Source organism: Phaseolus vulgaris, chromosome 6 (genome assembly GCF_051622355.1).
Source record: "Phaseolus vulgaris cultivar YP4 chromosome 6, ASM5162235v1, whole genome shotgun sequence".
Taxonomy (NCBI): Eukaryota; Viridiplantae; Streptophyta; class Magnoliopsida; order Fabales; family Fabaceae; genus Phaseolus; species Phaseolus vulgaris.
In genome coordinates, this window is record NC_143503.1 from 35,474,263 (window position 1) to 35,486,652 (window position 12,390).

Genomic DNA, 12,390 nt, shown 5'->3' on the forward strand with positions numbered 1-12,390 from the left:
ATAATACTAAAATTTGCTAAAAAATATTATTGAAAAGACTTTTAATTCAACTTCATAGATCTCTTCATGTTTATACCCAATGAAATATTTTTATATTTAGTTGAGATACAGATTTGAATATTAATGATATAACTAAAAACATTGCAGAAATAAGTTGTGAATTTTGTTCACTTTCTTTTTCCTAGTGGTATCATAATGACAAAGAATCAGACAGAAAAATAAATTCAGAATTATTTGCAAAAGAATAGAATTATTCATAAAGGTTTCATACATTACATAGAACAAAGAATGCCGGGATATACAATCCACACAACCTATTAAACTTGAATATCTATTTATCCAACAAAACCTTTATGACAAGTTTTCATCTACAATCGATAAAGAATCTATTGATATACAACCGTGAGACAAAACAAAACATGCAATAACTTACACTTTATAAAAAACGAAACTATTCATTTCATTTTAATCATCGCTTATTTAAATACACTTTACCATGTAGCTTATAAAATCTGCATCCACATCGAACTCACGAGTTTTGCTAAATTCCCCTGACATTGACAGAACTGATTCTGTTTGTCTCTCTCGCAGGTTGAGTCTTGTTCTTGTCACTCTTAGGAGAAACCCTTGTTGTTTTACCTTCAACTTGGTCTTTCTTGGGCACACCTCGAGCAAGACCAGAGGATGCAGTTCTTTCAGCAATTCTCCTCTGACGTTCATTCCGCAATTCTTCCATCTTCTTCCTCGTCTCATCTTCCTGTTTACCGTCATAAGCATCATTAAGAGTTAGGATTAATACATGCTATGTTAAAAGAATTAGGTGAACAAAGCATCTTCAAAAGATAACAATGCTACTGAACAATGGAAAAATCACGATACCTGTTCCCTTTTGCTCTTCTGAACAATAGGCCTATTCGGGAGAGATGGCTTTCTGGCCCTGGGAATTATTTCAGGCTTGCCCTTTCCGAAGGAACTGCGCGAGGATTTTGATTTCTCATCCTTTTCTGAACTTCTTGATCCAGAAACCTTGCTTTTGCTCACATTGGTTTTCACAGGACTAGCAGGAAGGTTGTCATTCAACTTGTCATGAGAATGGTCAAAGGAGGAGGATCTTCTATCAGTTTCTGCTAAAGAAAAGTCAATTTCATAGTCCATTGTCCGTGAGCCCTCAACAGAATCAAATCCAGAATCACGTTGTAGAACTACAAAGAGGTCGTTAGGCTCCTGGTTCTTTGATAATGCACGCTTCTCATTTGAAGAAGCTGCATCACTTTCAGGCTTGTTGGCAACAGTTAGATCTGCAACCATACTCAAGTCCCTCTTCCATTGGGAGCCAGAAAGATCGTTATCTACTAATTGACCCTGAATCATGAAGGAATCATCAATGAGAGTTCTTTCACTTCTTTTCTCGGAATGGGAATGACCATTCACTGGAGAAGTGAAATCACCATCAAACGCTGCAGACACAATTGCGGGATCGGGGCTCCTCATCTTTTCCAAATTTTCAAGAATAAACCAATCATCTGATGTTCTGCCCTTTGTTTGTAATGAGTCGGCAGCAAAAGTAGATAATGGATCACCGTATTTATTTCCTGGTTCTTTTGATCTATGAGACAGCACTATTTCTTCACCCACATTGTCCCTGCTCTTTGTAACTGGACCACAGTTGTCTACATACTCATCCAGCTTGGATCCGCCTTCATTTCCTCCATCTCTCCGACTCACAATAAAGGAGTCATTTGGAACTTTAGGATTCTTGAGAACTTCTTTGAAATCCAAGTTTGGAGTTGAACTAGCAGCATACGGCATTGTTTCTTCTGAGTTTCTCACCGTAAAATGCTCATCCTGGACATCAATTGACTTCATCCTTTCTGATCCATCAATTCCAGTACCCTCATCTATCTTCAAAAGGTTCTGAAATGCACTCCAGTTCTCATTATTGTTTCCTCCGTGGGATGCATCACTCAAGTTTTCAGTGAGATCCTCCTCAGTCGCATCACTTGATTTAGTTACCTTGTGCCCGGCTGCTGCTTTTTTTCCATTAGCGTGTTTTTCACCTTTATGGACCTTGTGCAAAGATTCAAGTGCAACACCGACCTTTTGTTTGATCATTTGTTCATCTATGACATCATCATCTTCTAAAGATTCGTCAGAGCCTCCGTCCTCATTTCCATTTCTCCTTTTTGGAGTGATGTAGTTGATATTACGAATCACAACTGTTCCAGATGACTTTCTTCTGTTCTTTCTCCTCTTCACATCATCCTTCGAAGAGTGACTGGAGTAATTCTGTTTATCTGAATCAGATTCGCTCCCAGAATCAGGATCACTGGACTCTGACTGCTGGTCTTCTTCATATTCATCTGCCCTTTTCTTATGGGATTTATCCTTTTTGGTTGATGATGGTTTCTGATTCACTCCCGGGTCAGAAGACCATTGCAAATTCTGTAGAAGGTAAGGAGGAACAGTCTGCATATTATTCATAGGATATCCTTGGTACGAAGGCATTTGCGAAAGATTATACATATACGGAGGCACATTGTAAGGCCAGGGCATTGGCATATGAACATTTGCTGTTTGTGAAGGTTTCTGATCTGGAGTAGCCAGGTTCACATCTGCACATGACATTCATTGATATTAAATAAACATTGTATGGCTTGTAAATGATATCTATATCCTCTCTTTAATATGGCTTTATGACATCCAGCAGACATCATTATGTAAGCAGATTTCTGATTATCAAATTTAAATTTCTGAGATTTGATTTGGAGGTGAAGGTTTCTGTAAATTTCTAAATACATAATATAGACTAGGTAAAGGAAAAGGAAGGGTTGAAAAAATTACCTTCTTTTTTGTTTGAAGTAGAATTTGATGTTTCAGAAAGTACATTTCCGTCACCAGAAGCAACGCTATTCTGGTCATTGGCGGTTATATCATTTGCCAGTATAATTCCTGATGATCCAGACAATGAGAGTGCCGGTGGCAAGCTTGACTGCATAGCAGCTACTTCTTTTATCCAAAGATCATCTGCATGCTTTTTCTTCCATAATTCCTTAAAATTAATGCAGGCTTCCCTACATACATTGAATATCAAGACTGAGTTGATTTTGAAGCTAAAGGTCTTATGTCAATGAGGCAAGATCTCCCAGTCCACAACCATAGGTTACTAGTTTTAAATGATTTATCATATCTCATAGTAAGAAAACAGGTACGTTTTGCAGAAATTTCCCTAGTCTGATATGGTGGTATGGCATAGTCCATTAGTACGTGTGACATACAGGATGACAGTTAGAGTTTAAAGGAAACTAAAATATTCACAAGAATAGGTTCTCATTTCTCAATGATCCTTGGAAAAATAAGGAATGAGAGAACTGACATCCAAAGGTAGTTGAACCTCCATAGCAAAAAGAAGGATCCCCTTAGACAAGTGAAATTTCACAATCTACAAAGTAGGGTCAATTGTTAAAATAATTTTAAGTCAGGCAAAGCAGGGGAAAGTTCTTTTGAGGAAAATAAACTCACTTTACAAAAACAGGCAGGAAAAATAGCATTGATGTTATGAGTAAGAATTGAATTGACTAAAGTTTCCCTTTGACGGTGTACAAGTAAGAACTAGTTCCAGTTCATACCTTAATCGGATTGCTCCAAATGCATTTGCGAAGTATATGAGATCATCAATGCTGTCAATTTCAAATCCAGCAACAAGACCACGTGAATAAGCCATTGCTTGCTCCTTCCGGAGTAGTGCTATTCGAGATTCCAATAGACGATGCAGGGAAACCCTTACCATTATAGCAATAGGAAGTGTTAGGAAATTCTTTTAAAAATAAAAATAACATTTCATCAGCAGAAACCATTGAAGAGAGAGACAGTTACTTTGAGCTTTCCTCTTCTTTGATCTCAACACCTTCGAGTACATCATTTAACTGAAACAAAACAAAATGTAAATTAAGAAAATAAATCAGAGATTATTAAGTAATTCTAACATTTCTTTAAGAAATTAAGTACCTTCGCAGAATCACTTAACCTCCTTGTGTTGCCATTGTTTTGTGGCACGATTCCTAATACACAATAAAATTTTAGTAAGAAAATAGTTCCAATTAAGCAACGGATGATTAGGTGTGAATATTATGCGCACATACTTCATTCCCTCATGGTCGTTTGACTTAATAAGTACAGCTGTTGAAATTTAACTATAGCACCTAACACTGAGCAATTCATGCAGCAATATCCATAAAACATGTTTAAGATGCAGCTTCCAACCGTACCTTCATCAGGAGTTGCATTGGACATCGATAAAGCATTAGCTTGAAATGAACTTTCAATCTGAAGAATTTCGTTTTCAAGGCTAACAAACCTCTCCAGAATAGCCGGTGTGCTGACAAAACGCACAAATCTGCAAAATACACCCCACCCCAAAAGGAAAGAGAGAAGACAAAAACTGAAGTGAGCAAAATCAGCATCATAAATCTTAAATTGGATGAATGTGGATCCTGAAAGGAGGAACACGAGATAAAAATACAGAAAATCCTGAGTTTTTTTATAATTTCCAGAGTCCTTCCTCTATTAACTGAGTCCTAGTTTTCAATAACTCCCACCCCCAAAAAAATTCTTCCCTAAATTTATAAAAACCACGTAAACTAAATCGATTATTAAATCACGAGCTATCATTCAAGAGCTGCAATTTGTTAATCAATCACTGATTTGACAATATCATGTACTTTAACTAAACAAGTTGATGGGTGTCAAATAAAATAATAATTAGTAGGGACAAACAAAAAGTGACCTCTATTATCATTGGCGCTGCAGAGGTCCATGAAGAAGTATATATCCATGGTAGTAATCTGAGTGGAAAATGATTACCCCTTGTACTAATTGTGTGATAAAAATTTAAAAGTTCTTTACATACCATTCCCATTCAATTATGTCACATTACAGGCTTCAATTATTAAGGTATTGATTCACGGGATCTTCAATTTTGATTGGAAAACATTAGGAAAGTTGTTGAGATGAAAGAAGAGATTGATAATAATCACTTATAGAGGCCAAAAAAGATAACGTAAAAAATCGATAGAAGCAGCAATCACCTCTCAAAGGTGGCTCTGGTGAACCAGAAGGCAGAGTTGGAGGGAGGCAGAAGCTTAATGGAGTATCCACCTTTGGAGATCTCATCTCTGACGAATTTGAGATGAGAAACGAAAGGCTCAAACAACCCAGAAGCTATTTTCTGATTAGCACCTCCACAAAAGACTAACAACTCACATCTGCAAAAGAAAAAAGAACATTAAGCAACCACAGATGCAAAAGAAAAGCACCCAGTAAGAGTTGTTTAGAGCAAATAACAAGGAAAAAGAAAGGGTTGAGGGTGACCTGGTTCTGGTGGGAGTGAGTTGAAACAAAGCATAATCCAAAATGGCCTTGGAATTGGAAGCCATGTGAGAGCATAAGGGAATGGATGTTTCGTGAAGTGAAGAAGAACAAGAAGAAGAAGAAGAAGAAGAACGTTAGTTGTTGTTGTGTGAATGTGAGAGAAAGGGTTTGGGAGAGAGGAGGGGAATGCAGTGCAGCATGGCACATGGAGTGCGAAGTGGGGCAATAATATTATAGGATTTCAACGCCCTCATCACATGCCATAGCGACACCTTCTGCTTTGTCTGCGTATCTAACTCCTTTCTTTTCACTCACAAAAATCAACTAAGATAAACTCATCAAAATGTTATCAAAGAGTGTGAAGAAAGGTTAATAAGTTGCTATATTTTTCCTTTATTCTTTAATAAGTTTAATTTTTGTACTGGCATAGCCGACCGAGTATCTTGGACGCTCTAACCGATCGAGAGGTTAAGAAGATCGACACATATAACCATTAATGTTCAAATCAAGATCAGTGAAACTAAACTACCATCAATAATTACATATGCAACCATAAGTGTGATATATTCCACTAATCAGGCCCAATCAGTTAAGTCCATTAAAAAATATAAATAACACGCATCCCAAGGAACAATGTCCGTCATTATTACTGTACACCTATCCGAGTGTCGAACACCTTTTACCAACTTGAGCGTCGGAGGGTCTTCTACAGGTACCTCCCCCATTTGGCATTCATCCGAAACCGAGAATCGAAAGAATAACACGAAGGCGAGAAGGATCTCAGTATAGTCCTAACAACCTACCCAAAAAAAGAAGAAAGATGAAGACTTCAAGAGGTCTCTAAGTCCATCTCCCTAACAAGAAAAAACTAACAATTTCCATAAATTTTATAAGTTGTGTTGTGTGGTTTATAAATTTTGGTCTTTTATAAAAACTTAATTTTATTTTACTATTCATAGTTTGATAGCAATTAATCGAAATTTTAACTCGTGCAATTATTTGTTTGTGTTGGGTTTTGAAAGTTGAGAGAGATGGGGGCGTGAGTTTCCAAAAGATTATGATTTGATAAAAGACATTATTGGAAGCATTCTCCGCTGTTTGGTGGGTCACGTTTGGTCTTGCTAAAGAAGGTCATTAATTATAGGTTTGGAGAAAGAATATGTTCCTCGGATTTAATGGCTTCTTCTTCTTCTTCAAATTGAATCCCATTTCTCTCTCTGTGCCATTGTTGTCTGCATTAAGATTATTCAGTTGAATTTTATGTATGCTTCACCTAATAAATGAGACTCTTATTAAAGAACCATCCACAGTAACATACAATTATTTTCTTTTCTTTTCTCTATAGGAGCCTCACATTAAACCATGACAATTTTTTAACGACAAACCAAAAATTAATAATGAAGACAAAACAGTTCTTTGTCTTTTGATCATACATTTACCTCTTTAGTTTTTTTAAGTTTTCATTAAGGACAAAACAAATGTTTTTTATGCATATATTTTCAGTACAAGGTGGGCTGTGCTAGGTGTCAATTTTCAGTGCTTCATCATTTCAAATTATATCTTTCATCATTATTGCAATATCATATACAAGGATGATTAGGTTGTTAACTTCATCTTACAGAATTTGAGTTTGAATTATTGAAGATTTTCTTACTAGCAACTTGCTGATTTCATTTCATTTTAAAATGTAAAATATTATACTTAAGTTAAGAAGCTTGTAATTAACATTTAACAAAAGTGCTATAAAGTCTTGAAATATTAAATAACACAAAACCCAACTTAATGATTTGGAGTATTAGTGTGTGGAATACAGGAGTGAGGAAAAAATGGTTGAAAAGAATAAAGGGGTGAATGTGTGAGATGATATTGTTGAATAAAAAAGGAGGTGGATCTGATCTGAAGCCAACTATCAAACAGCTGGAATGCTCACTTTAGCTGGAAAAAAAGGCAAAATGCATGTGTGGGGTTCCATGAGTTGTGTTGTGTTGTGACATTCACATCAACACCTTCTAAAACAAGGCGACAAAATTTCTTATGCAACTTGACCAAGCCATGGATATTTTCCTCTGCAATTCTCTTTTTTTTTTCTTAACACTCATTAATTATAAATTATTTTCCTAATTTATGCACTCCTTTCGTTATAAGATTTTTAGTTAAAATATCTTTAAGTAGAGATTTTAATCAATATGCTGAGTGGTTTAAATCATAACAAACACTGTGGTTTTCATATCATAGTTATTGAACCATGCACTTGCAGACAGAATCACAACATGTGCAAAATGCAATATTTGCTTTACTTCCAATAATTGACAACCTTGGAAAACTGGAAATGCCTGTCTTTATTTTCAGAAGTTGATGGATGGTTCAGAAAATTATACCAACAAATGGCCAAAAAAAAAGGTTCAGCATATTTATTTTTTCAATTTATTAGAGTTTAATATGCATTTGGTTTCTCTACCCTTAGAATAATCCGATATGTAGGGTCACATTAACGCACACACTTCAATAGATTCAATGGGATTGGTCTCAAAATTATTTTTACTTTAACTACTGCACCATAGTGCAAAATTATCATAAGAAGTTATTTTTAAATATGACTTATATGCACTAGGAAATATAAATACCAGTTTATTAAATAGTAAATTTCATGTTAGATTTTGGACACACTAATAAATATTCACGACAAAAAATATCGGCTATAAGATCCTATATCCAGAAGTAAAATTTTGTAATGATTTCATTTTTTTATCTTAACTAAATCTTAAAGAATTTGTAAAGTGATGTGGATATTATTTTTAGTTAACAAGTTTCTCTGCATTTACATATTTTTTTAATAACAAAAAAAATTTAAAATAATACAATTAAGGAAGATATTTGAAAGAATAATTAGAATATAGTTAAAGACGAATAAGATTGAAGGAAAGAAAAAAAAAACTTTTAATTTCGGATTTTCATTTTGAATGAAGAACGTTTTCGAAAATTTAAAACTGTGTTGAGAACAGTTCAAAAAGATTGGGTGTAGGAAAAATTTGTCCTTCTAGACTATTTCTTCCTGTACTTCCATATTTTTTTTGTCACCTCCATACACAACTCCATACACAACATGAAAATACATTTTTATCCTTTTTATCCTTTTTATGTCACCCCATATAGTAGTTTCCAGATTATGTAATCTGGAAATTCATTTGAAAAAAGATTTCCGGATTACATAATCCGGAAGCTAAATTCGAAAATTAATCATACATATGAAAAATAACTTCTGGATTACGTAACTCGGAATAGTATAGGAGGGCATTTTTAAAAATTTGAAAATATATGGAGGTGAGAGAAGAAGGTATGGAGGTGCAGGAAGAAACAGTCATCAATTATTCTCTAAAATTATTTGGATCTGTAGATATGAGGTATCAAATGGGCTCAAAAGACAAAATAGGATATTTCTTCCTGCACTCCAACAAATTTCTTTTTTCACTCCATCAATTTTGAAAAGACTGTTTTACCCTTTTTAAATGATTCTGGATTAACTTTCCAGAATGATCATGGAACATACTTTCTGAAATTTATAAAATATATTTGTGGAAAATGTTTTTCGAAATAGAATTTTTAGAAAAAACTTTTCATAGCGTATTATATACTATTTTCCGAAATAAAATTTTCGGAATATGTTCTGAAAAGAGCTTTCAAGAATAATGAGAAATTAAATAAGTATTTTAGTCATTTTTCTTAAGTGATGGGGTAGAGAAAACTTTGACAGGGTGCAGGAAGAAATACCCATAAAACAGAAACAGTGGAATGGGGGTGTATAAAGAGAATAATCCATTTAAAACGTGGAAAATATGTGGACAAAAAACAGAGGTCTTGTCAAAAATAGTTTTCAAGCAAGTTGCTTATCTAAGAATTAATCTTCTCTATTATGGTATTTTGTCTTCAAAAGTTCATTTGGTAATCTGTTTCGTAAATCACTCATTAAAAATAATAAAGTGAGACAATTTTATTATGAAATCACTCGCGAAAAGAAAGAACTGAAGAAATTATGTGAACTTTTATTATCTTATATTTTTTTTTAAACATTTATCTTCATTTATATAAAGAAATCGATGAAATTATAGCATGTTCATGATTGTAAACGACAGTTATTATAAAACAATAATGTAGTGTATGAAGAAAAAAAAAAACGATGGAAAAATATTTTACATCTTTAACTTTCTCAGGGTAACAACGGTGAAAACAATATTAAGGACAAACTAAAAAAATTATTTTTTAATAATTTATCTACAAATAATATAATGTATCTGCAAATACATTATCTACATATGTGGGAAAATTATTTCAAAATATCAACTTTTTACATTATGGACGTGTTATTGGTAATGCTTGTCTACTTTTTCATCACTAATTTTTGTGGGTAATTAATTTTTGATAAATCTGCATGTAAAATTTATGATTTCAAAAAGATAATTCGTTCAAAATGTAAAATTCAGAATTCCATTTTTGAAACGAATGGTTATAATTTTATCTTTTAATTATCAAAATAAATAATTTTTTTAAATTTTATTAAAGTGGATAGTTAGTGACAAGTTGACATAACTTTATGTATAAATGTAACTACTTTAATGTATTTGAATTGAAATTATTTATCTCTTTTCTTGATAATTTTTCTATAAAAAATATTCATTTCAATAATTAAGAGATAAAATTATATTAAAATAATAAAATAGTCTCTTTGACTTGTTTGTTTGGATCTGAAGGAAAGGAGAACGGAGAGGTGGGTAACGCGAACTCAAAAACGCATGTCATGTGTATTATTGAACTAGTCACATTTCTGAATATGAATTGATTATTGCACCCAACAAAATCAATTATTAATGTGAAATGATTAAGATATTATGTACTTTTTTCAAATTTCTTTATTAGAATACGTTTTTAGATTTTACTTTTCAGAATTTCTTTTTTTAATTCCGAAATTTTAATTTCAAATGAGAGACAATTTTGAAATTCCAAAAATTATTGGGTGAATGTCTAAAATCATTGGTGAAATAAATTACCTGCTGAATATATATGGTTTACCGGTTAAATGCATTCTTAAGTATAATTCATCTTACATTGTTTAAATATTATTTTTATAATAATCATTTTACAACATTACTGTTAGAAAGAAATCAGTAGCATTTTATTTTCATATCTATCTATACTATAAATAGATTTCTCTTCGAAGAAAACTTTTTACACGTGTTAACACAATAAATTCAACAAAAATAAATTAAAATTTAATTTAACTAAAAATAGAAGTGAAACATGGTACACTGTGAGAAGCACAGGTGTATTTTTTAAAATTTACTCGTCTCTCACTTTTCTTCAAGAAATTTTTTTACAGATGTCAACATAGGTAAATCTAACAAAAATAAATCAAAATTGGATTTAATTAAAAGTGAAACGTGGCACACACTATGAAGAACACGTGTCTTTTTAAAATCTAATCGTATATATTTTTATTGTTTTCTTGAAAATGATAATAATAAATATTTAAATGAAAGACAAGCATGCCTGGTTTATTTATTTAACCAGAACATAAAATAACATATAACATAATCAATATTTAATTTAATGAAAGGCAAATATTTTATTATATTTCCCAAACTATTTATTAAAAATTTAAATATGATTTGCGGTAAAAAAAAATAGTTTAAATATGAATTTATTTTAAGTTTACAGTCGAATAAATATAGCCATCGTTATATTATTGTCGAAGGGAAATGTCCGAAATGTAAACTAATATTATATATTTTGACATAGATGGAAACGATAGCAAGAGAAATGCAAAAAAAGTAATTAATAAATGTAACGAGTAAATGATGAAAATAAAAAAATAGGTGAAATTTAAAAAGTATTTACATATATAATTATCTTATTTAGGTTAAATTGTATATACAGGTAGGCTTAGATTACCTCCGCAAATTCATTTATATGAGATTTTTTTTAAAAATAATTAGTTTATGTATAAGTTAAAAAAATTTATCTAAATTAATTTAAATTTCGTTTTTTATTTTGTTAAAAAAGTTAATGAAGAATTTAGTTGAAATAAATTTCCACAGTCGAAGGGAAAGGAAAGTTCTATTTTAGTTAAGAAGTAAAAAATATTTTGGGTTTATGTTGTATTGTAGGCATGACTTGGTCGTTGAAACAAAGGTCACCAAATTAAAGCATAATAAGAAGATAGATGAAAATAAAATGAGTTAATAGTGAATTATTAATTAATAATTATTGATTTGATTTGCGTAAATAGTGAAGAAAACGGGGTGGAACGGTTCTTTTGACTCGCTTACTTGTTTGATTTGAACCTTTCAAAAACGTTGGGAGTTTGTGTTCTACCACCAAAGAATGGTCTCAATAGTGTGCCGTTTCGCTGAGCCAGTTTCAATACTCAGCTCAACTTAAGACAAAACAACCCAAATTAGGGGCACGAACAAGTCCATTCCAATCTTTGCTCCAAATTTCAATCAAAACCCAAACAATAATCTTCAAATTTCATCACTGTTACCACAACGTCATCATGAAACAATTTAAGTGTGTTCTTGAAAGCGAAAACACGTTTTAAAATGTGGTGCTGCAAAAGGGAAATCTCAGAATTAGTAGCATTCATTTTGCTATGAAAAGTCATATCAACACGCCCTGTTGGATTCAGAAAGGAACACACAAAATTGTGTGATTGAATTCAAACTCATACAATGTTTAATTAATATCGAAAGGGTTAACGTTATTAAGACTTAAAAATTAAGAAACGTGGTGTTTTTTTAAAAGACTATAACATAACACGTATCGTTTACCAAATTGAAATTCTTTAAGCAGGAGAAGATGTAAATGGAAATCAACGTGACTTGAAGACTAGAACACATTTCAAATTCAATTATATTGACTATGATTTTCCCTTGTTCTTTGTAAACAAATAGAATCTTCACTCACCACTCTTTAATTTCTATACAATTTCATCTTTTTTTTCTATTCCCACCTTAATATTATTCTTAATTT

The 12,390-nt window shown here is 32.3% G+C and overlaps 1 protein-coding gene across 2 annotated transcripts; it reads right to left on the reverse strand.

Moving 5' to 3' along the window:
* Positions 1-233: 233 nt before the first annotated feature.
* Positions 234-5,822, reverse strand: LOC137832610 (disease resistance protein (TIR class)). Of its 2 annotated transcripts, XM_068640857.2 has the most exons (9): positions 5,368-5,822; positions 5,085-5,261; positions 4,266-4,393; positions 4,006-4,058; positions 3,874-3,923; positions 3,627-3,779; positions 2,842-3,071; positions 880-2,612; positions 234-757 (listed from the first exon to the last, which is right to left on the reverse strand). In XM_068640857.2, the coding sequence occupies exons 1-9, from the start codon at positions 5,430-5,432 to the stop codon at positions 542-544; spliced, it is 2,805 nt and encodes a 934-aa protein (XP_068496958.2). In that variant the 5' UTR covers positions 5,433-5,822; the 3' UTR covers positions 234-541. The 2 variants fall into 2 exon arrangements, with proteins under 2 accessions (XP_068496958.2, XP_090159330.1); XM_090303204.1 differs by lacking the exons at positions 3,627-3,779; positions 3,874-3,923; positions 4,006-4,058; ... (1 more) ...; positions 5,085-5,261; positions 5,368-5,822 and adding an exon at positions 3,374-3,434.
* Positions 5,823-12,390: the final 6,568 nt, after the last annotated feature.

Coding starts and splice junctions, on each gene's coding strand:
- LOC137832610 (XM_068640857.2), bottom strand. CDS start 5,432: ATGGCTTCCAATTCCAAGGCCATTTTGGATTATGCTTTGTTTCAACTC. Junction 4,059..4,265: donor CAATGCAACTCCTGATGAAG/GTACGGTTGGAA, acceptor ATTGTGTATTAG/GAATCGTGCCACAAAACAAT. Junction 3,072..3,626: donor TTTGGAGCAATCCGATTAAG/GTATGAACTGGA, acceptor CAATGTATGTAG/GGAAGCCTGCATTAATTTTA.